This window comes from Podarcis melisellensis (genome assembly GCF_964234715.1).
Source record: "Podarcis melisellensis genome assembly, chromosome: 16".
NCBI classification, from domain to species: Eukaryota; Metazoa; Chordata; class Lepidosauria; order Squamata; family Lacertidae; genus Podarcis; species Podarcis melisellensis.
In genome coordinates this window covers 31,054,354-31,079,905 of record NC_138533.1, presented here as the reverse complement: position 1 = coordinate 31,079,905, position 25,552 = coordinate 31,054,354, and the positions used below count along the sequence as shown (strand labels likewise).

At 44.8% G+C, this 25,552-nt stretch overlaps 1 protein-coding gene across 1 annotated transcript in view; it reads right to left on the bottom strand.

Moving 5' to 3' along the window:
• ZDHHC8 (zDHHC palmitoyltransferase 8) overlaps window positions 1-25,552 on the bottom strand; it is a 116,383-nt gene that overhangs the window by 3,561 nt on the left and 87,270 nt on the right. The window contains exons 2-10 of the mRNA XM_081893326.1: window positions 24,811-24,932; window positions 22,008-22,165; window positions 15,131-15,303; window positions 12,987-13,089; window positions 10,927-11,018; window positions 9,680-9,812; window positions 8,278-8,383; window positions 5,043-5,152; window positions 691-1,730 (exon numbers count right to left, since the gene is read on the bottom strand). Of these exons, the coding sequence (XP_081749452.1) occupies window positions 691-1,730; window positions 5,043-5,152; window positions 8,278-8,383; window positions 9,680-9,812; window positions 10,927-11,018; window positions 12,987-13,089; window positions 15,131-15,303; window positions 22,008-22,165; window positions 24,811-24,932 (2,037 nt within the window). The remainder of the gene's footprint in view (window positions 1-690; window positions 1,731-5,042; window positions 5,153-8,277; window positions 8,384-9,679; window positions 9,813-10,926; window positions 11,019-12,986; window positions 13,090-15,130; window positions 15,304-22,007; window positions 22,166-24,810; window positions 24,933-25,552) is intronic.

The following is a 25,552-nucleotide window of genomic DNA, read 5'->3' as shown; positions in this document are numbered from 1 at the left end:
AATGCATGGAGGGCACCAGGAGGGAGGCTATGGAACAGAGAAGTGCCCGTGTCCAGATCACATGATTGGCCCTTGAAAGCTATGGCATTCTCCAGCAGGGGGCAAAGCCTGGGGACAGCATTTCCCAAGGCCTAAGCCTGATCCCCAACCCTTGTTGGAGCACGTTGCTCACTTGGAGCTATCCATGGTCCTGCAACTTCAGATGACCCCTGCCTCTTTCTCCATGGGATGCTACAAAAGGCCCTTAATTATTGCTCAGTGCCTTCTTTAGAAGCTTCAGAGGCTTGAGAATTTATTTATTTTCATTAAAAGGGGGGGGACACTTCTGCTTTTAAAATCTACCCAACTACAGAAACAGCTTGAAAAAGGTGGACAAAGATTTAATCATTTAGTTATTTCTGTACTCCTTTTTCAAGATGTTTCTATAGTTGGCTAGATTTTAAGAATCTCTCTCTCTCTCTCTCTCTCTCTCTCTGTGTGTGTGTGTGTGAGAGAGAGAGAGAGAGAGAGAGATGTCAAGCTCAATGAGTTTTGCTTTTTTTTTTTTTACTCTGAGAGGCACTGAGCTATAATAACATGTCTTTCATCAGTGAGCACCAAAGCACTCTTTGTTCATTTGAAGTGTTTCTTCGCCCTTTTTCTTGCATGCCTGCTGTCAACAACAACAGTGATATGAAAGCTTATCCGTACCTTGGAGTCCCCATAGGCTGTGCCTCTGTTATCTCCATGGTGTTAACGAAGGAGACAGCTTTAGGGCCTCCATAAGAGGGCGACCTGGGAATCCCCCCGGGGGATGATGGGACTTGGTGGCTGGGTGACTTATAGGAGCCATTGCTCATCCTGCCCTGCAGTGCCTGATGGGCCTGGACATTGTTATTGGCTAGGTCAGCTTGGAGGGAAGGAGTGGAAGTCCTTGACGTTCTGGTCATCGCACTTGAGAGCGAAGAAACGGATGCCTGCAGCACAGGATTCCTCACGCTAAAGCTGTTGCCAGTCATCAGGTTGTCCCTAGAGCCATACCTCATGACTATGCTACGGGGGTCTTCTGACAGCATGCTGACTTGCTGAAGGCTGTAGGAGCTAGGGGTGTCGTACACACCAGAGTCTGCAAACACCGAGTCTGGGTGAGAGAGGAGGAGCTTCTCCCGCTCTTCCATTTCTTTCCTCTCCTGAATGGATGCCATGATTGTTTTTGATAGGTTGTCGTAGCGCACTGGCGAGGGGTCACGTGGGTGCAGGGCGGAGCTGCCCAGCACAGGGCTGAAGCTCTGTGGGGGCACGCGCTGAAGCTCCCTGCCCCGCAGGTGGCACATTTTGGCAGACAGATACGGTGAGTGGTACCCGACGGAGCCCACGGCGGAATGAGCTATGCACCTCCTCCCTGAGGGGGACATGGGGTTGAGCAAGCTGTCGTACGACAAGCTCCCATTCCTGTTTGAGAGGGAGTTGGGGGAAAAGATGCTTTTGTAAGGTGTGGAGGTGGCCCCTTCTGACTTCATGGGATGCAGGGGCATTTTGTCTGTTCCTCCTCTCCTGCTGGCAGATTTCAGGCTCAAAGACCTCGAGTTGACAGCAAAGGAATCTATCTGCAGCGGGGAAGACTGGTAGGTCTTGTGAAGGGAACTCTTCCGGTAGTTCGGGATATCCAGGCTGGGCTCTGACTGGTAATCCAGGCTGCTGTCATTCTCCTCCATCACAGATCCTGGCTTGTGTCCTTCCTGAATGGAGATCTGATGGAAAAGTAAATATGAAGAGGGAGGGGAGACAGGTCAGGAGCAGTAAAATGTTGATGGTTGTTCCCACAACTCAAGCTATGACAGATCTCTTTTGCCATCAATGTACAGTTCTCCTAAACTCAACTTCTGAGTAAAGGTTTTGTAGCAGGGATGATGGGTTCATGACCCTCTAGATCAGCCTTTCTCAACCTGTGGGTCCCCAGATGTTGTTGAACTACAACTCCCATCACCCCTAGCTAACAAGGCCAGAGCTCAGGGGTGATGGGAGTTGTAGTCCAACAACTTCTGGGGACCCACAGGTTGAGAACTGCTGCTCTAGATATTGCTAGCCTCCCATCATCCTTGACTATTGGCCATGGTAACTGATTGATGGATTGATGGAATTTCTATGCTGCTTTTCATTCAAATAAATCCCAAAGTGGCCGACAAACAATAAATAGCAGTAACATAACAAGAGCACCACAAATTAAGCATAAATCATATAAAATAATTTAAAAATACCAATGAAACAATTACAATCTGTAAAACCCTGTTAGCAAAGCAGCAACTAAGAAATAAGATCAATGTCATAATTATAGCAAAAGTCAATATTATACAGGTAGAGCCCTGTTTAATATACACACGACTGTGCATACACGCATTGCGTCGGAAGTGACCCTAAAACGTCATAAAGACATCACTGAAACATCACTAAAAGGGCAGAATGGAGGCGGGCTTTTCAGTGGATTTCAATGATACACAATTTCACCAATGCGTGCGGTGCCTTGGATCGTAGCCCCCGAACAAACAGGGGGCTGCCTGTATGATTAACCAATCAATACAGCTTTTATGATCTATAACAATAATATTGACAACATTAACAGAGCAGCAACTTAAAAAATAAGCTGAGCACTGTTAAGTTCATACAAAGTCAAAGACTCATAACCTTTTACTCTATTCATTAAAATGCACATCAAATACACCTAATGCCCATTGTTAAGTCCTTGGTGGAGATGGTGGGGCCCTCAGGCCTGCTGGGGCTGAAGGGATTTGAAGTCCCAAAACCTGTTTCCCAATCTCTGTTTGACTGCATAGGCTGCTGAATTTATCTAACCCCTCTAAGAACATAAGAGCAGCCCTGCTGGATCAGGCCAAACCTCCCCTGCCCACCTGCCCAGTCCAGCATCCTAGTCTCACAATGGCCCACTAGATGCCTGTGAGAAGCAGGACCAGAGTCAAACAACAAGCCCTCCCCACTGGTAAGCTGCATCATTTCTCCTGTTTTGTGGGGGTAGATAAGAACATAAGAGCCAGCTAGATCAGGCCAGTGGACCATCTGGTCCAGCATCCTGTGCTCGCAAGTGGCCAATCAGATGTCTGTGACAGGCACAGAAGTAGGACCTAAGCTCAACAGCACTCTGCCCACGAACAAGCGGTATTCAGAGGCATAGCAGCAGAGGTGGAACATGGCCATCATGCTGAATAAAGGTAAAGGAGAAGGTAAAGGGACCCCTAACCATTAGGTCCAGTTGTGGCCAACTCTGGGGTTAGGGCACTCATCTCGCTTTACTGCCTGAGGGAGCCGGCGTTTGTCTGCAGACAGCTTCCAGGTCATGTGGCCAGCATGACTAAGCCATTTCTGGCGAACCAGAGCAGCGCACGGAAACGCCGTTTACCTTCCCGGAGTGGTACCTATTTATCTACTTGCACTTTGACGTGCTTTCAAACTACTAGGTTGGCAGGAGCAGGGACCGAGCAACGGGAGCTCACCCCGTCATGGGGATTCGAACCGCCGACCTTCTGATCGGCAAGTCCTGGGCTCTGTGGTTTAGCCCACAGCGCCACCCGCGTCCCTTGTATCATGCTGAATATTCTGGGCTAAAAGCTGCAATTCTTCGCTTGCTTGCTTTTCTTGCCCAGGACCGCAATATACAGAAAGTTGTAAGAAGACAAAAAGATCTTTGTTGGACTGGACAAATGTTCAGCATCCTGCTTCTGTGGCATATGAGCATGGAAGCTCCACATAGTATACATAATCCTGCTTTTGACCAAGATTCAGCTCGATCTATTCAGTTCCAGGCTACAAGTTCAGCACTAGCCGGAGCACACATAAAGCAATAGCGGAGGGAAGCAGCAAGCCATTTGTCAAGATAATAAGGTGAAGCGGTTGAGATAATAAGCTTTTCAGCCAAGGCTAACTCAGTGCTGTAATCTTGCACCGCAAGGCTCCCTTTCAAAAGCTCTCCCTCCATCAGCCAGCAGACAAGTCCCCTTAGAGAGACTGATGAGTCACCACACTGAACTCCAATCCCAAAAAAACAAAAGCCCTGCATGTTTCTTAAAACCAAAGTTCTCGCTCGGTGTCTCTGCCTCAGTTTTAAAGTTAAAAAGGACGGAGGGATTGCTTTATGCGAGGAGAAGAAACTTCAGCTCATAGAGAGTAAAAAATAAAATGGCTCGCACTGTAGCTAATTGGGAGGGACAGAAAGGTCCACTTGTGAAGTCCCCCCTCTGGTTCTTCTTCTAGAAAATGTAATAAAGACCATCTTGGCTGTGAGACCTGCAAGACTTGCTCCCTCCCTTGCTGGCCTGGGAGAGCAGAGCCCAGATTGACTCCAGCTGCAAAATCTGAGGCTGCTGAAGAGAACAGAGATAATCTTGGCTGTCTCTTAGTGCAGACCCAGGTCATCGAGCCTGGGCTGCCAAGTCATCGCCTGCCATGAACCACCATTGGCAAGATTAGCAGCAACAGCAGCAGATATGTATTTTGCTTAAGAAAATATTTTATTCTCTTGCTAATTTTACTGTTTTAAATATGCATTTTATACTTGACTTCTTTTAGTTAAGTTTTCTTTTGAAATGTAAATATATATATTATTTGTTAACTTTGCTGCCTTAAATGTGCATTCTGTCCTTGACCTCCTTTTCTAATGTTTTATTTGGAAATCTTTTAAGATAATATTTTAGTTCCCTTTTAATTATGTTGCTTGGAATGTATACTTTATATTTTACTTTATTCTGTGATGTTTTATACTGGATTGTTTGGTTTGATGAATTAATGTAGTTTGTAAACTGCTTTGAGATCTCCCCTCCTTAAAAATATAAAGTAATACAGAAGTGAAATGAATGATAAAAATTTTCTGAGGTTCAAATTTGTTCTTCATGCAGATTTTTTCCTGCATGATTGCTAGTTTTGGAAAGACATTTTGATTATATTACTACAATGTAATCCTGTGCTTCTTGACCTGGAAGTAAGCATCACTGTATTCAAAAGGGTCGTATTACCAGTTACATGTCCATAAGACTGCAAACTATTGATAGGCTTACCTGTTCAGATGCTCCGTGGTAGTGCACTTTGGGATCGTTGCTGAAAGCTGGGCGATACTTGTACATTGCAGGCGTGGGAGGGCTCATCAGTTTGGGTGAAAGGCTGCTCTCTGGTTGTGGGGAAGAGGAAAGAAAACTCACTTACTCTCTTTCTTTCCACTAAGTCACGTTCTCTGGCTTCAACCCGCCCCCCTTTGGCTTTCTTCAGTTTTGATATATAAACAGACACCATATATTATTCAACAAGGTATAGTGTCTTTTACTATTCAGTGCCACTCAAGTTTAAAAGACAGAACAGAGGCCCTATTTTGAAGTAGAGGATCAGCAGCCTCCTCACTCCAGGACCTACAAGGCCAGAAGACATGGCTTTACGTGGCTCCTAGGCTTCTGACGTGGACAGCTTCCCTTCCACTAATGGAGTCCTCACCCCCAACATGCCATAGGAGCTAGTACCTGCAGCTTCAGGTAATGCCCCTTTAAATCCTATCCTCAGAGGGAGAGGGGTTAACAGCAGCTCCAGACCATAAGGCCTCAGCATGCTGCTGAGACAACAGCTCTCCTTGGGTGAGCTCCAACCAGCCCTTGCCATAGTGATCTGTCCAGGGTCCTGAAAGACTTTGCCCTGCTTGCCTGATGCAATCCTTTGTAACCTATCTTGACTCTGCCCTGGACAATAGGATTCTGCTCTTCTAGTAAGTTCCACCACTTCAACCCAGCTTCCCCCGGGAACCTCAAGGCAAGCTGGGACAGTCACAGATAAGACAATAATTTGCTCATGTTGATGTGCAAGCATATGAAAGAAGCACATGTGTAGTAGCACTGGATAAACAAGGTGTTCCCCTGGATAATTTACACTGGGCATACGAAACTGCCACTTAGCTACAGCTCCTTCGTGTTACAATGTGCAAAAGGATTTGGAGGTGGTGATAAACTGTTTGGCAGAGACTGGCATAGATGGAACAGCAGGTGAAGCAGGCAAGAGTCTCTGGCTGCCATTGGCTGATTTGTTTGGCTCTTCAGAGGGACAATGCAGTCAAAAAGGTCATAAGATGAGGAGAAAGGGGCGCGTCTAGGAAATGAATCAGGGGCTTGAGGAAAGTTAGGGAAAGCTGTGAAAACAGACTATTCTGTGATTCAATTTTTACCCTACTTTTCTACAGACAGACACCCAAGACACCCAACTACCTTCATCAAGAGAAAATACTAGGACAAAAAAACCAAATATATCAGCATTGGGAGACCAAGACCAAAGGGGAACATTCCCCCCCTTTACCTTTTATTATTTGTACAAGCAAAGAAGCCATTTTGGCTGGTCCAGTTTTGTCATACAGGGATTAGGATGATGTTGGCGTAGGGATAGCTACAATTAAAGATCCCTGTCTTTCTTTGAATCTTGTTACTCTATAAAGGAAAGAGGGGGTGGCCCAGAGGAACAGCAAAGGGATATCGGAGAACACCAGCCGGAAAACTATAAACTGCAGAGATGCAGGGTGGCGTTCAACTAAGTTTTACTCAAAACAACAACAACAAAAACCCCTAAGTTTTACTCAGAGTAGACCTGCTGAATTTAAAGAGCATAACTTTGTTGTAATGATTTATGCCAGCAGATCTACTCTGAGTAAAAATTAGCTGAATACCACCCGCAGAATCACATTTTGATTTGAACAGTGTAGGTTGCTAGCTCTTATATAAAATACATAAGGTGCTGCCTTTTACCAAGCAAGAACACGGGTCCGTCTTGCTTCGTACTGTCTACACTGCCTGGCAGTGACTCCACACAGGTCTTTCCAAACCTACCCTGTAAAAGGTAAAGGTAAAGGGACCCCTGACCATTAGGTCCAGTCATGGACAACTCTGGGGTTGCGGCGCTCATCTCACTTTATTGGCCGAGGGAGCCGGCGTACAGCTTCCAGGTCATGTGGCCAGCATGACTAAGCCGCTTCTGGCGAACCAGAGCAGAGCATGGAAACGGCGTTTACCTTCCCGCCAGAGTTGTACCTATTTATCTACTTGCACTTTGACGTGCTTTCGAACTGCTAGGTTGGCAGGAGCAGGGACCGAGCAATGGGAGCTCACCCCGTCACGGGGATTCGAACAGCCGACCTTCTGATTGGCAAGTCCTGGGCTCTGTGGTTTAACCCACAGCGCCACCCGCGTCCTTCCCTGTAGATAGCGGCAACTGAACTTGGGACCATTTCCAGACAAAGCGTGTGTTCTTTTACTGAGAGGTGGCCCTTCCCTGTAAAGTGGGGGGTGGCTAACCTGGGGCCCCCAGATGTTGGACTCTAACTCACTTGAGCATTGATGTCCATGAGCATGGTCAGCGGCCAGGGATAACGAAAGCTGGGAGTCTAACAACATCTGGAGGGCTACAGGCTAGTTAGAAGATGTGGGTCTAACGCTGAAAGTGGTGGGTTCCACCCCCCCCATATTATAACATCACTCTGAAGCTCTCTTTTACCAAGTCATACCATTGATTTAGCGAGCCCAGTCCACTCCTAATGGCAGTAGCTCTCTAAGGCTTCAGGTGGATAAAGGTGTTTCTCACCACCTGCTATGAGTGTCAGCTTCAACTTTGAGCCAGTGCCAACGACTGGGCTCAACCTCTTCAACCCCAACTGGGCCAGGCGAGCTGGGAAAGCACTTCCAGAGACCTTCCGCCACAGGGAAGCAGGTCTAAGTGCAATGGACTCACAACTTTGAGCTGTGAGCACCACACTCAGTACCAAAGTCAGCAGAGCACAGCAGAGTATGAACTACACAGATGACGAATCTGAAGCATAACTTCTTTATCCTTTACAGCTACTGCAAACTAAAAATGAACTAGAAACTAATGGAGGCTACTGGACTGCATGAGTGTTACGGTTGCCTAAGCAGTCATCTTATCTCTAGACAGATAACACTCCCACTCCCACAGAGTCAGGCTGGAGCGGAAGAAGCGATGAGCAGATTCTGCCCCTCCTTTCTGAAAACATTGTCAGGAGATTCTTGCAATGGGACGGGTGAAATATCCACAATGAGATCTTTTTAACCAGAGAGGATTGAGATTTAACCTAGGACCTTGTGCACACAAGACATGTGCTTGGCTATGTCCCCTCTGCCAACTGGACAGTGTTTTCTGGATCACAGCTACCAACTCAACCTATGTTCACATTCTAGCAGAAAGGAAGTTTCAAGAGACCAAAGATATTTTCCCTGGTTTTAAAAGTACAAAGCACAAAACAGGACACTGTACCTTCGCTGCTTCCCAGCTCACTGTACTTGCTGGAATCTCCTTTGGGGGGTAGAGGAGGCTGAATATCCATGGTTTTATCTTCCAGCCCTTCCAGGCTAACTTTAGACTGAAAATAACCACAAAGCAAATGAGGTCTTCCATACCATACCAGAGAGTGCGGCATAGAAGTTGCACAATCTCTTCAAGCAAGGAGGTCGATTCCAACCATGCCATTTTGCAGGCATTTGGCAATGTTTCGAATTCCTTCTCCAAGTTGTCAGGGTGCAAATGAAAACACTTATGAGCTAATGCCTGGAATTCTCCTAGATTTGGTTCATAAGAGCACAGAGCCCCCAGAATTCATATCCCTGAATTACTCAGCTGTGTAACACATTACTGGTTTAAAACACAGCTAGGTGGTGGTTCTTCTCAATTCAGAGCAAAACTGGTTTGTGTCTGGGGTGTGTGTGTCTGTGTGGGCACCAGCATGCAGCATTTCATAAGAAACAGCAAGATAGATACAGGGTAGATACAGATTCTTTTCAAACTTGCAGTGGAGTTCACTGGATGCAGAATTAACAGGAGTTCGTACACAGTCCTAGAATCTTTTGATCACATTTCCATCTGTTTTCCTACTAGCTTTGAGAGGTAGCAACATGCTTAGTAAACAAACTAATGAATGAGATTATATATTTATGCATCACACACAAGCATTTTTACTTCAAGTAATTAGCCTGAAATTATTATTTCCCTCCGACTGCATTTCTAGTACCTGTTAGAATTCCAGCTCAATCCATAAACAAGCATTCAAAGGAAAACTCAGTCTTTAAACCACTCTGATTGCAAATACAATTAAAGGGTTAGGTCCAAACTATTTATTTTATTTTGGGTTGCATCCAGCTAAATTCCATTCCGTTTAACTTAATGGTCCTGAATGCACCATGTCTATCAGTTTCAAGTGTCAAGCATTACAGTGGTACCTTGGTTGTCAAACAGCTTGGCTCCTGAACAAATTGGCTCCCAAACACCGCAAACCCAGAAGTAAGTGTTTTGGTTTGTTAACGTTTTTTGTAACTCGAACTTCCGACGCGGCTTCCAACTGAGTGCAGGAAGCTCCTACAGCCAATTGGAAGCTGCACCTTGGTTTTCGAACAGTTCTGGGAGTCGAATGGACTCCCGGAACGGATTAAGTTCAACAGCCAAGGTACCACTGTATTTTACTTATCACCATGAGGTCCCAGGGCAGGTTACAACAATATAGAATTATAGAATAACAAACGGGACAGGTACAATCGTAGAACAAGGAAAACAATCCATCATTTGTGCCCTATTATTGCATCAACGACATGTTGCAGAATATACCCGCCCCAAGCTGCCACCAGTCTGGAGGGACTCCAAATCTGTGGTGCCATGAATGCTTTACCTTGCTCCGGTTGAGATTGGCTTGGATGCCATTGTCGCTTATCTTCACTGTGATCTGTCGCTCAGTTAAGTCTGGTCTCAGGAACGGTGGTTTCACACTTACGGTCTGTTTCTTCTTTGGCTCAACAATGTACCTGAGAAAGTATGTAAGCAATTCTCCTTTGAAGACAAAGTCTTCTTGACATGTATCGGCTTTCCCCAACCTGGTGCCCACATCCAGATGCTTTGGACTACAACTCCCATCAGATTCTGCCTAAACAGATCTGTTTATGGCAGTGTTTCCCAACCTTGGCCCTCCAGCTGTTTTTGGACTACAGTTCCCATGATCCCTGACCACTGGTCTTGCTAGCTAGGGATGATGGGAGTTGCAGTCCAAAAACAGCTCAAGACCCAAGGTTGGGAAACACTGGTTTATGGGCTTTAGATAATTCATTACATCTGTGAACTTTAAGCTGCTTAGGGTTTTATAACAATCAAGCAGCATCGAAAAGCTGTGAAATAAAAATGTTTGAAATTGGAGAAAATCATTCCAAAGGAGAGAAAAAAGTATATGGGTTTTTGTTGATTAATCTATTAAATCTGCTAACGTTGGGAACTGGAGGAAAAAACAATCATTCTGAAGGGGGAAAGGACATGGTTTTAGTTGATTAATCCATTAAATCTGGGAATAGGAGAAAATGCCATCATTCCAAAGGAGAAAAAAGTATATGGTTTTTTTTGTTGATTGATCTATTAAATCTGCTTACAATTGAAATTGGTGGTGGTGGGGGGGACGGACAGTAATTTTGAAGGAAGAAAGTATATGGTTTTAGTTGATTAATCCATTAAAACTGCATACAGTGGAAACTGGAGAAAAAGCAATCATTCTAAAGAGGGGGAAAGTATATAGGATATAATTTTCGTTTTTAGATTATGACGCCTGCCATGAGAAAGGCATCATTATTGGAGAGGCATTCTCTCCTGCCTCTTCTAAGATGACACCTCCGGTGAAACATGCAGGATTATATTTATTTAATACAAGTATATTTTAAGAAAACCTTCAGGTTGTTAGCACCATCTTAGAAGAGGCACCACCTCCTATGTGAGAGAAGAGAGGGCAAACCTTTTCTGAGCCACTGATATGTTCCCTCCACCCACCCCATGTGAATAAGTCAAGGAGGTAGATTTGAAACAGGCTCATACTATACACAGTGGGGATTCACCCTTGGTCAGTAGCTAGAGTTTCATATGTCCCTCCTCCTAGCTTACCTGGGTGCCAGAGGGCTGCAGAGAACGTGTTCCACATTACCGCAACATCCTCGAGTGAAAGGATTTACTCCCCCACGGAACTTACCCGTCACCTGGAATTATAACATTCAGGGCACTTTGAACAGGTACGTGAAGCATCAATCAACCCTTTAGAAACCAACAACACATTGATCACCTATGCCCCATATCGTAAGACCTTAAGAAGGATCCTCCTTGCTCAGACCAGAGATCCATCTAGCACAGAGTTCTCTTTCCAGTAATGGCCAACTCGGTGCTTCCAGAAATTCTACGTGCCAGAAAAGACCGGCCTTCCCCAGATTGGTTCCCCTTAGATCAGGCATGGTCAAACTTGGCCCTCCAGCTGTTTTGGGACTACAACTCCCATCATCCTTAGCTAACAGGACCAGTGGTAAGGAATGATGGAAACTGTAGTCCCAAAACAGCTGGAGGGCCATGTTTGGCCATGCCTGCCTTAGATGTTTATTGGGACTCCATTTCCCATCAGCCACAGCTAGCATGACAGTGGTCACAGATGATGGGAACTGTAGTCCCACCAACATCTAGAGGCAACTAAGTTGGGGAAGACTACAATAAACCTCTCCCAGCAGCCCACAGCAGTTCCTAGCTGCCTTTAAAACAAAATTTAAATAGCAAAGCTCCTTGGGGAGCGAGGGAGTACTTACTTTCCTTTCCCCTGGCTGTCATTTCCCTGCCCTAAAGCCCCCATCCCCTTTCCCATTTTCCTCCCACATGTAGGGGAAAGCTGTTTTTTGGCTTTATTTACATAAACCCTACTGGCAATGGTGGGCAGCAGAAGTTCAGGGAAAAATTCTGAGAGCATGTTATGGCCTAAGAGAAAATTATATGAAAAGGATATATCAATGGTATCTAACACCGAGTAAATTGGCAAAAATGTATAAATCTAAATCAAATAAGTGTTGGGAATGTAAAGAGAAAGAAGGTTATTTTTATCATATGTGGTGGTTTTGTAGTAAGGCTAAAACTTACTGGGAAATGATATATAATGAATGGGAAAGGGTGTTTAAAATAACGTTTGTAAAAACAAACAAACCTAGAAGCTTTCCTTTTGGGAATTATAGGGACAGAACTACCCAAACTGTACGGAAACGTATTCATGAATGCTACTATAGCACCAAGAATGTTAATTGCCCCCAAATGGAAAGAAGTAAAAGTCCCAGCAGGAAGAATGGATACAAAAACTTATGGAATATGCAGAAATGGCAAAACTTACCAGAAGAATAAGAAATCAAGATAACAAACTTTTTATAAAAGAATGGAAATGGTTTATTGACTGTTTACAGACAAATTGTAAACTGATAAGAACTTTGGCAGGATTACTGTAATAACCTGCAGTTTCATAAGAGTATATTTTTTAAAATAGATGAATAAAGGAACAAATTAAGTTAATTTGGATAGGCAGAAGACTACAAATTTAAGGAACTGCAGAAAGAGGGGGAAGGAAGTCAGGGTTTGAAATGGTGTTGCCGAACTACAGCTTCCATCATTGCTGGCCATTGGCTGCATGTGCAGGGGCTGATGGGAACTGCAGTTCAAGCACACCTGGAGGGCCACATGTTTCCATGGAAATATACATTACCATGCAAATTCCTGCTTTTATCTATTTGCTGTTTGCATCTTTGAATGTGTTTATTGTGTTGCTGAGTTCCTCTAGGCAAACTGTTTATTGAGCACCCATCTCTGATTTGCTTATACAGAGCTTGTTTGGAGATGATAAGATGTCTGCTCTTTATTGAACGCTAATCAAACGTTACCTTACGCTTTTTTGTGCATTCCCCTGTCACTTTCATAAGTGGAACTTTAACTGTGCGACTTTAACTGTGCAAACCCAAATTTCCAGAACACAATTGAATCCTTCCCCCAAAATAATGGTAATCTGGATGTGATCTTTAATATTTTCATGTATGCTGCCCGGCTAATGCAGTCTAAGGGCAGGGTATACATTTTTACTACTACTGATAATAATAATAATAATAATAATAATAATAATAATAATAATAATAATAATAATGCCATCTTACCTGTTCATTAGTAGTGCGTCCCCGGGCCACTAAAACAATATGGAAACCTGTGAGACCAATGACTGGAATAAAGAACAAACCCGCCACACACATGACAGCCATACTGTATGCTTGCATTAAGGAAATTCTCTACTTCAGGGTGAAGAAATGACTGAAGGAGAAGAAAAAATAACCTGGAATATAATCGTCCTCCATTTGGGGGCAGGGAAGACCCAGTGAAACTTATTTCCCCCCATTTGTTTGTCCTCTGGCAAATACCATTCGGTGGTATATTGCCTTTGACTACAGAGATTTTACTTAGCTTTCTTCTTCATTATCATAATTTATTATTGATAAAAGTGCCTAAAAATACACTAAGAACTTTAGAGGAATAAAAACTATCAGGCCCTGGGCCTGCAGGCTCACAATCTAGAAAACAAGACACAAAAGGGAACAGAATTACCGTATTTTTCGCTCTATACGACGCACCGGACGATAAGATGCACCAAGTTTGGGGGGGAGGAAACAAGTAGAAAAAATTCTGAACTCCAGAAGCCAGAACAGCAAGAGGGATCTGGCTTCTGGGATAGCCTCTTGCTGTTCTGGCTTCGGGGACAGCCTGTGAAGCCTCCGCAGGGCAGTGGGGTGAAGACACCCCACTGCCCTGCAGAAGCTTTGCGCAGTCATCCCCAAGCTAGAACAGCGAGGTGGAGTGCCGAGCAGCACTCCGTCTCACTGTTGTGGCTTTGCGGTTAGCTGCACAGCCTGCATTCGCTCCATAAGACGAACACACATTTTCCCTTACTTTTTAGAAGGGAAAAAGTGCGTCCTATAGAGCGAAAAATACAGTAGAAGGAAGACAGGGAAAACTCTGCACTAGCTGGGAGAGAGACTGGTCTGTTTCAAAACAAAACACTAAGCCAAACCATGGCTAAGGGTGAACGATGGAGTGTGCTAATACGCCGAGTGCAACTGCTTTGCAACTTGCCTTGCACCCAGCTAGAAATATGAGAAACGAACATAGGAAGCTACTTTATATTGGGTCAGACTCCTTGGCCATCTAGTTCAGTATTTCCTACACTGATGGGCAGCAGCGTTTTAGGATTTCAGATGGGAGTTTGGGGCCTTTATGCTGAGGATCGAACATGGCGCCATTTGCAGGCAGTGTAGGTTCTCTAATAATAATAATAATAATAATAATAATAAATTTTATTTATATCCCGCTCTCCCCAGCCGAAGCCGGGCTCAGAGCGGATAACAACAATAAAATAGTACAACATTCTAAAATCATTTCATTATAAAATTAATTCAAATCAAATTGATGGCAACCATTAGGCTAAAGTTCTGTGAAGATTGCCAAAGGAGGGAGTCAGGCTGTGCCCTGGCCAAAGGCCTGGTGGAACAGCTCTGTCTTGCAGGCCCTGAGGAAAGGTGTCAAGTCCCGCAGGGCCCTAGTCTCTTGTGACAGAGCATTCCACCAGATTGGGGCCACAGCTGAAAAAGCCCTGGCTCTGGTTGAGGCCAGCCTAACCTCTCTGTGGCCTGGGACCTTCAGGATGTTTTTGTTTGAAGAAAAAACAAAAAAAATTCCTTCCAGTAGCACCTTAAAGACCAACTAAGTTCGTTCTTGGTATGAGCTTTCGTGTGCATGCACACTTCTTCAGATACACTGAAACAGAAGTCACCAGACTTTTGAAGACCATAAGTTCCTCTGTGGGACATACCAGGAGAGGCGGTCCCGTAGGTACGAGGGTCCTAGGCCGTATAGGGCTTTGAAGGTTAAAACCAGCACCTTAAACCTGATCCTGTACCCCACCGGGAGCCAGTGCAGCTAACATTGGGCCACAGCCTTTCTCCAGCAGAAAAAGAGGAAACCAGGAGGCCTTTTGGATAGGCCTACTGCCTATCCCCAACTCTGCAGCATGCCATGTTGGCTGACAGCTGCGTAAAACATCTGCACCAGGGATGGGGAACCCAGGACCCTCCATGTGCTATTTGGGCTACAGAACTCCCATCGTCCCCAATCACAGGCCATGCGGCTGGGAGAGGTCGTAGAACTACCATGACCGAAGGGCCAGCTGTTTGTGCAGGTCCTAAGAGAGGCCCCATCTGCCCGGTTCCTTCTGCACAGTTCTTGAACATCCCAAACACTGAAGGAAGGATACGTGATGGCTGTGGGTGCCGCCCCCAGTTTCTGTGCATGGTGTAAAACATAGATAAGCCCAAAGCTGAACACTCCAATCATGTGGGCGCTTAAGGACAGCAAGAAAAGGAAAAAATATCGGTAGTTCCTCCGTCCTATGCAGTTATTAACCCAAGGGCAGTGATGGTCAAAATCCTTGCAAAGAAATGAAGAGACACAGCATAACATACAGCTACGGAAAGAAGCAACGTTATCACAGATACCACCCAAAATTTCCAACTTTGCTTTGCCCGGTATTTAGGTGGCAACAACAAAACCACAGAATCTGGCTGGATTGCACTATTTTGAGAATCTTGAGCTTTTCGTTATTTTTAAACTTGGTCCTAGGCCCCATTGCTTAGAAAAAAGGAACACAGGAAGCTCCCTTGCAGCGAGTCAGACCACTGGTCCATCTAGCTCAGAACTGTCGACACTGACTGGCAGTAACTTTCCTGGGTTTCAGGTAGGTACACCAGGGATTGAACCTGCGACCTTCTGCATGCAAAGCAGATGCTCTACCACTGAGCTATGGCCCTTCCTGTCAAAGAGAGACCCAAGGAGAAAGTGGACTTCTATGGAAAGAGAAAACGTGGGTTGATTATATCTGCATCATAGTTTGGTATGTGGCAGGGTAATTACCGTATTTTTCGCTCTATAAGACGCACCAGACCACAAGACGCACCTAGTTTTTGGAGGAGGAAAACAAGAAAAAAAAAATATTCTGAATCTCAGAAGCCAGAACAGCAAGAGGGATCGCTGCGCAGTGAAAGCAGCAATCCCTCTAGCTGTTCTGGCTTCTGGGATAGCCGCGCAGCCTGCATTCGCTCCATAAGACGCACACACATTTCCCCTTACTTTTTAGGAGGGGAAAAGTGAGTCTTATAGAGCGAAAAATAAGGTACCTGATGGCTTCACCCCATGCCCAGGTAGAAGATGAATTCCCTGCCTCCCCACCAACACCACTTTAAGTTAAACTGCGGAAAGCTAAGCTTTCACGCTCACATTTTCCTGAAATGTACATAACCTGGTTTCTAATTTGAACAGTAGAAAGTGTGCTGTAGTGTTGCTTGTCAACAACACTAAGGTGATGAACAGCAATATAAAAACAGACTTTTTCAAACTTGGGGCCCCCAAATACTACTGGACTACAACTCCCGCCCCAGACAGCTTAAGTCAATGTCTAGGGATGATGGGATATGCAGTCAAAAAAACCCTGGCAACCCAAGGTTGGAAGACGCTGCTCTAGATGTTGCCTCATTCTGGAGCATTGGTGGTGGAGTGGTGGTGGAGATGGAAGTCATCATTCAATATTGTAACCAACTTATTTCTTCTCTCCCTCTATCTCTAAATGGTTGATAAAAAAAATAGCAGCCATCTTAGGAACATGGCAGCCTGCACAGCTGGTGGCAGCAACCCCTCTCTCCCAGCAATGCCCATGAAAAGTGGCAACTTCTGGGGCATTCTGGGAAAATAAAGTGGTAGCCATCAGAAGGCACCTGCAAAATTTAGGCCCACGGCCTATCCCCAAATGACCGGGTACAAATGAGCTGTTGAAAACAAGCCCAATTGTTACTCATGGGATTAGTGTTGAATGTAGGGCCTCATTTGGCTCCATCTTTCATTCATTACCAAACGGCTGTGTGCCCCTACTGCAGGGCACTATATTGAGTCGCATGCCCTACCCATTGCCATCCTTTCCAAGACAAGTTTTGTGGGACGGAGGGAGGTCTACCTGCTCAAGGGCCCGTCAAAAACTGGAGCCAACTGAACGGCACAGTGGCGTAGCGTGGGTTATCAGCACCCGGGGCAAGGCAAGTAATTTGCACCCCCTAACCCGTGGATTTGCGCCCCCTAACCCTAACCCCCAGATGTTGCGCCTGGTGCGGCCGGCCCCCCCTGCACCCCCCATGCTACGCCACTGGAACGGCAGCATGCAAAATTCAGGCATGTGTGGACAGAACCAATTTATCCCCCGTGCCGCTGGGAATGGAAGCCTAGGCTTGTCTTGTGCAAGTAGAATGGTTGTGGGGACTGGCTGTCTCCCGCATTTGCTATCTCGCCCTGCAGCCTTTAAATTATGCTTTCCATTGGAAGTGATTGTGAAATTTAAAACCTGGATGTGAATGAAACAAATGAATGACAACTCTTGCCTTTTAAAGGGAGCCTCTGCATTGAAACGCCAATAAAGGCTTCATTGTGACCAAGTCTCCTGGCACCAGCGTGATACATAAGCACATAGGAGTTTCACCTCGCCAAAAAGGGAGGGGGAAATCAATAGACGGCTTGGTCCGATGACAAAGCTTATTGATTCAAGGTTTGTTAATGGCTCTGCTTATTCTCCTCGGTAAGCAATCAAAGCTTAATAATGTAGGAATGCTGTCTGCTACAGCAAACCAGGACGGGAAGAGATGCAAGATGGTCTGCATTATGTCTCACTCGGAAAACTGGGAGGAAAAAAGGACACCTGGTTTCCTTGTGCTTCCTCGGGGGAAAACTTGTAGGGCAACCTTCCCTAACCTGGATGCCCGCCAGATGTTGTTGGACTACAAGTCCCATCAGTCCCACCCAGCCTGGTCAATGTTCAGGGATGATGGGTGTTGTAGTCCAGCACCTGGCCATAGTTTCCCTATCCCTGCCCCCATGGAAGGTTGGCCTCAGTGAGTGCACTTCCACAGTGAGCTCCCTGCTTGGATTAGGGCTTTCTCTTGTGCAAATGGCTCTTTCAAATTCTAGTTCAACATCATCTAGTTCAAGGGCGGAGAATGTGATGCCCTCCAGACAGCTCACATCCATTCCAGCCAGCATGGCCTATGTCAGGAATCATGGGAGTTGTAGTCTAACGTCTGGGTCTTGGAGCAGGCTGAGTGAACAGGCATTGAATCCAATGCTTTTTGAATCTGGTGTCTTTTCCTGTTGCTGTGCAGGGTGGCAGAAAAAGGTGGAAAATTTTAAAAAGTGCCACATTCAAGCAGAAGCTGGAAAGGAAGTAGATTTTTTCTTTCTTTTTTAATTTGGCACTGTGGCTTATATATGTATCTATCTCTATCTATCTATCATCTATCTACCTATCTATCTATCATCTATCATCTATCTATCTATCCAGTGGTGTAGCGTGGGGGGTGGAAGGGGGGCCGGCAGCACCGGGCGCAACATCTGGGGGGTAGGGTTAGGGGGCGCAAATCCACGGGTTAGGGGACACAAATTACTTGCCTTGCCCCGGTGCTGACAACCCACGCTACGCCACTCTATCTTTATCTATCTATCTATCTATCTATCATCTATCTATCTATCTATCTATCTATCTATCTATCTATCTATCTATCATCTATCTATCTATCTATCTATCTATCTATCTATCTATCTATCATCTATCTATCTATCATCTATCATCTATCATCTCTCTCTCTCTCTCTCTCTCTATCATCTATCTATCTATTTATCTATCTATCATCTATCACCTATCTATCTATATCTATCTATCTATCTATCTATCATCTATCTATCATCTATCTATATCTCTCATCTATCTCTCATCTATCTATCTATCTATCTATCTATCTATCTATATCTATCTATCATCTATCTATCTACCTATCTATCATCTATCTATCTACCTATCTATCATCTATCTATCTATCTATCATCTATCTATCTATCTATCTATCTATCTATCTATCTATCATCTATCTATCATCTATCTATCTATATCTATCATCTATCTATCTATCATCTATCTATCATCATCTATCTATATCTATCATCTATCTCTCATCTATCTCTCATCTATCTATCTATCTATCTATCTATCTATCTATCTATCTATCATCTATCTATCTATATCATCTATCTATCTATCTATCTATCATCTATCTATCATCTATCTATCTATCTATCTATCTATCTATCTATCTATCATCTATCTATCTATCTATCTATCATCTATCTATCTATCTATCTATCTATCTATCTATCTATCTATCTATCTATCATCTATCATCTATCTGTCTGTCTGTCTATCATCTTTCTATCTATCATCTATCAATCTGATTCATATACCACCTTTCTGCCAAGGCACCTAAGGCGGTTTACAAGTTTAAAACATTGAAACAACTGCATTGTCTAGTATGTAGAGTGACAGAGTCATCTCAGGCCACTGGGAGCTGATGATGTACGGTATGTCCTCCCTGCTCTGGGCCTCCTCGCTTCTGCCTTCCCTAAGGCCACACAGATCAGGATAGCCATATGACATCAGGTGATGGGCAGATGGGTATTCCCTCCCCCCAAAAAACCACCTGGAAGGCTGGAGGTTCTTCACCACTGGACCAGATGATCTCCACATTCCCTTCCATTGTCATTAAGTTCAGCAGGTGTTAAGACTTCAAAAATTCTATGATAATACTTCACTAAATACAATATAATAAAGAATTATCTGGCTCCAATATAGCATAATATCGACACCTGTTGAACCTTATGAGAATGTTGCTTTCTAAAATGTATAAACTAATATTAGAATGGCATACAAAAGATGAACAGGTTAAATTGGTTAAGATACACTGGGTGAGGGACTTTGGACATAATATACAACTTACAGCATGTGAGAGGTTATGGAACTGGGATTTGAAGTTTACAGCATATTATACTTTACATTTAAAATTACATTGAAATGATGTACTGTTGGTACTTCTAGTAAATTAGCTAAAATATATAAAACAAGGTCAAATACATACTGGAAATGTAAGGAAAAAGAAGGTACCTTTTATCACATGTGATGGACTTGTAAAGTAGTAAAAGAATTTTGGGAAACGGTATATAATGAACTAAGGACGCGGGTGGCGCTGTGGGTTAAACCACAGAGCCTAGGGCTTGCTGATCAGAAGGTCAGCGGTTCGAATCCCCGCGACGGGGTGAGCTCCCGTTGCTCAGTCCCTGCTCCTGCCAACCTAGCAGTTCGATAGCACGTCAAAGTGCAAGTAGATAAACAGGTACCGCTCCGGTGGGAAGGTAAATGGCGTTTCCGTGCACTCCGTGCACTGCTCTGGTTTTGCCAGAAGCGGCTTAGTCATGCTGGCCACATGACCTGGAAAAACTGTCTGTGGACAAACATCGGCTCCCTCAGCCAGTAAAGCGAGATGAGCACTGCAACCCCAGAGTCGTTCACGACTGGACTTAACTGTCAGGGGTCCTTTACCTTTTTTTTTTATATAATGAACTGGAGAAAAATCTTTAAAATAATCTTTTCTAAAAAAAACCCCAAAGCTTTCCTTCCAGGAATTCTAGGTACCGAAATACCAATGGATCAGAAAAGACTATTTATGTATGCGACCACTGCTGCTCGGATGTTACTTGTCCAGAGATGGAAAGAAGACATAGTCCCTACCAGGGAAGAATGGCAAATTAAACTGATGAAATATGCCAAAATGACTGGAAGAATTAGAAATAAGGAAGACACAAATTTTAATAAGGAATGGGGAAAGCATATAATTTATCATTGTAAGCAGTTAATATTATTAATAGGATTGGAATGAAACTTGTAGTTTAATGTTGACCTATGGTTGTAAAGGAGATTTAACAGACTGGGATTAATAGAGAGGTTGCAGGAGGAAAAAAGTTAACATAAGGACCCACAAAGGGGAGGAAGGAAGTTCAGGAGAATCTATGGAATTCTCTTTTTATTTTGGTTGTTTGATAATTGTTTGTAAATTTCAAAATTAAGATTTTATTTTTTTTAAAAGAGAATGTTGAAACCCGCTTAAAGGTTTGTTAGGGTTGTTTCTTTTAAATTGCTGTTAGAATTAAAATCCTGTTCTTATTTCTCAGAGAATGAATTCTGCTCTGTTAGTTTTCATTGCGACCGATCTTGTGATTACAGTCAGAATGCTTTACAATTGACTCTGGCTGCCTTTGAGACCTCTCTTAATGAGTTCCTGCTTATTACAACTGATTAGATTTCCCCTCCCTTTTTAATTACACAGTTGACTACTTTTAAACATTGTGTTAAAGACTTAAGAGTTCTATCTTACTCTTGCTTTCTTAGAAGTAAGTCCTATTGAGTTCAGTGGAGTTAGCACCACAACTTTAGTCAACCTGCTGATGGAAAGAAATGGCCTCACAACAGAAATGACCCCGAATAATTTTGGTATGGAGGACAGCTACACCTTGCCTGACAGTAGCATCCTAGAGTCACAGTTCTCTAGTTTACAAACAATACGTCCTTGTCTCTTTGGCTGCATTCTTCACCAGATCGGGCAAGAAATCTCCACTATACTTTGCTATTAGGGGGCTGAAGCTAAAAAAGAAAAGAAAAAAGTAACAGTCCTGACCTCACCAAAAAAAGTCAATGCCTGAAAAAGTATATTGGACCCAGGGATTCAAGCACAATGCTGTTGAGCCAAATATTCATGCTAAATACTACCACCATACATTTTTATATCAATGCAGGATCCCAGGATGGTATGCAACATTAAAAAACAAACAAAAGCAAAATTAAACTAGTTAAAACTAAGCTATGATTTCCCTCTCCGCAAAATGCTCAAGGATACAGTCAAACCTTGGTTCTCAAACGGCTCCATTTTTGAACGTTTCAGCTCCCGAACGCCAAAACGCGGAAGTAAATGCTCCAATATTTGAATGTTTTTTGGAACCCGAACGTCTGCCATGGATTCCGCTGAGTGCAAGAAGCTCTTGCAACCAATCGGAAGCCACGGCTCAGTTGTCGAACGTTTCAGATGTTGAACGGTCTTCTGGAACGGGTTATGTTCAACAACCAAGGTTTGACTGTACTGGGGAGTCATATTTTGTTATGGCTCCACCACGGAGCTAGAGTCTCTTCCCCCAAAGTGGGCAGGGGGACCTTGTCCTACCTCAACACAATTGTCACAGACGCTGCAATGGGAACAGCGCGGAGGGCGGTAGAAATGGCAGGTGGCGCACCACTTCATCCGTACTTGGATCCCTTTAATCTCCACGTTCTTGTAGAGCGGAGCTCGGAAGTCGTCGTCTTTATCCTCGTCTTCGTCTGCTGCTCAAAGGTTTCAACCCCGTCCCCGGAAAAGGAGGAGAAAACATATGGTTAGATGGAGGCAGAAGATGGTTAGCGCCAAACCGCTAAGAGCACAGCACAACGTAATACAGAGCAACACAATGGGAATCTGCCTGGTACCAAGTCATACTATTGGAGCATCTAGATCAGTACTTCCTACACTGCCACTGTTGGGTTTTCCAGCAGAGTTCTCTTCCAGCCCCAGCTGGAGATGCCAGGGACTGAAACTTGGACCTTCTGCATGCAAAGAAGCTGCTCTAGCGCAGCTCTGGCCCTTCACCACTGTCTAGGCAAGAGGATGCAGTCACTGAACTATAGCCCTACCAGTGAGAGCCAGTGTGGTGTAGTGGTTAAGAGGGGTAGTCTCGTAATCTGGGGAACCGGGTTCGCGTCTCCGCTCCTCCACATGCAGCTGCTGGGTGACCTTGGGCTAGTCACACTTCTTTGAAGTCTCTCAGCCCCGCTCACCTCACAGAGTGTTTGTTGTGGGGGAGGAAGGGAAAGGAGAATGTTAGCCGCTTTGAGACTCCTTAAAGGGAGTGAAATGCGGGATATCATATCCAAACTCTTCTTCTTCTCTACCAGTGACACACAGCTGGAACGGGGAAGAGAGGAAAGTCCCCAGGCGCGACAGCCTTAAATGTGTTAGGCCACACCTCCCCGGCCCTCCGATTGGCTGGCCGGGGCAGTGACGTGCCCGAGGATTCCCCTGCTCTCGCGGGGGCTGTGAGCCAGCCCCCGCGTGCGTGGGGAGGGGGTGGGCCCGCAACCCCACCTCCTCTCCAGCTTGGAAGTGGCTTTGTCGAATGGCTTGGCTCCCGAACAAATCGGCCCCCGAACGCCACAAACCCTGGAGTGTTCTGGTTTGCGAATGTCTTTTGGAAGCCGAACTTTCAACGCAGCTTCTGCAGCTTCCCATTGGCTGCAGGAAGCTCCTGCAGCCAATCGGAAGCTGTGCCTTGGTTTTCGAACAGTTCCGGGGGGCGAACGGACTCCCGGAACAGATTAACTATGACAACAAAGGTACCACTGTAGTCTGATCATTGGGAACAGAGGGAATGATACATTAAACTCATGTCTAAACTGTACAGTCACATTCACACCACGTATTTCAAGCACATAGCTTTGCCCAAATAATCCTGGGATCCTGTAGTTTGTTAAGGCTGCTTCTGTTGCCAGGATTCTTTGGGGGGAAGTCATGTGCTTTAAATCTAAGGTGTGGAAGTGCAAATAAATAAATAAAAACCCCAGCACATTAAAAATCAGAATATCAAGGGAGAAGGCTAGGCTAACATAACCCTTCTTCCTCACATCCCATTTTATATATTCAGTGTTTTCTGCTCTTATAAATACATATTCCATGGAGTGCCCACCTGCAGAATAAATTTACCTCCCTCGTCTACCATTTGTGACAGGCTTGGCGTCACTAGGAAATCTCAGCAGAGGTAACGCATTGAATAAAACCTAAACCCCAGAAAAACAAACATCAGCAGCGATTGCACTAAAGGCTCCTGAGAAGGCAGGAACAAGCCGCTAGTTTCATGACTTAAAAGGACAGACACTTCAAAAGAAAGAGGCTAAGCTATCCAGACAAGAATCTGCATAGTGTTTACCAGCACATCTCCCATCAAACGTGATAAAAGCTGGCATGTTGCATGAGTTGAAGCCAGACACACACGCGAACACACACACCTGACAAGAGCATTTGTCGCTGTTCACAACAGCAATCCGTTGCAAATAAACAATGAACGTTCCTATTTGGGATACGGGTGACTAACACATCTAAATAACAACAACAACAACTCCAATATACCAGAGATAGGGAATCTGTGCCCTTCTAGATGTTACTGAATTACAACTCCCATCTGCCCATCCCTGCTATTTACCAAGAGTAAACTCACTCTCTGTTTATTGAACACGACTCGGCCAAAATTGCACCATCCAGGAGGGAGGTATCAACATGTTCAGAGGAGCTCCCAAGGGTTACAGAAGTCCACTACTTTGGGTGGGGGAAAACCTAAGTTGCATTAAAAAAAACCCTACCAGTCTGATGAGGACTGAGCATGCTTGATAGCAACAGAACGCAGAGTATCTGTTGCGGGAGGCAGGGGGACAGGAGACGGGACAAGACTGGTGATGGTGGGGAGGATGGAACAGGGCACAGCTGGCTGGCTAGAACTCTGAACAGGAGTTCTCCAAACTGCAGATTAAGGCTGCATAATCAGGTAACTAATTTTCCTATTAGGGGTATTAGTAGTGGGGGGCTCCACTATTAGGGGTATTAATAGTGGGGGGCTGGTTGTGCCATTTTGTAGGCTAAAAAACAGTTTCTATCCATGGGCTGTTAGGCTGCTAAACGGAAAATAATATAGTGCAACTGACTTTCGGGGTTGGTGTGTTGTGAGACAAGCATACAGAGTGCAATGAGACTGAGTGTTTGGGGGGGGAGAGGCTCAGTTAATTTCATTGTACACAGGTTGTACATTGACAATAGGTATATTATTATTATTATTATTATTATTATTATTATTATTATTATTATTATTATTATCTGTTTGTTTGCCTTCATTCCTTCCTGCCCATATTTTCCCCGAGCCACCCGCCCTCATCCTGTCCAGGTTTACCTCGTGGAAAAACCCCAGGGTCCATGAAGGTTGCCATGCTGAAGTTTGCGAGTACAAACAGGAACACGAGCCCATTGTATAGCGGGATGGCTGGAGAGACGGCTCTTGTTAACCAGGGGCACCTGCATACAAGAGAAAAGCGGGGTTGGAATTATTCTTAGTTTATCGAACGATTTGCCTTGTCAATCTCTCCCACCCCAGAATATCTCAACCTGAACACATTTTAATACATCATTCCCCAAAGCCAAAAGTAGGGGTGAAGCAGAGTTGTTGCTGGCATCTGTCCATCTCGAGAGACAGCGGAGTTTGAAGTTAAATCGCTGGAGAATCACAGCGCCTGCTGTGGCTGCAGAGAGTGGTAACTTGCAACTGCTGCCTCTTGCACTGTTTTCCTGCAAGCCTGGGCAGCATGTATGGAGGTCCTGGGTTACTCAGACGACAAGACCCAAGGTACTACTGTACATCAACTCTGAACATGCTCTGAATGCACATGCACATGGATGTTTCTAGCCACTGGGCACTGTCCCCCCCTCCTCAGCCTTGCTGATGTGGTTCAAAGGATGTCGAAGCACAACCCATCAGGGGAGCTTATATAAGCTAGGGGCAGGGCAGGTCTTGCTGTCGCTGCAACTACTCTGCAAGGCACAGATCCGTGGGGGACAGTGCCCAGTGGCTAGAAACATGTGTGCGCATGTGCACTCAGAGCACATTCAGAGTTGATGTACAGTGGTATCTCGGATTA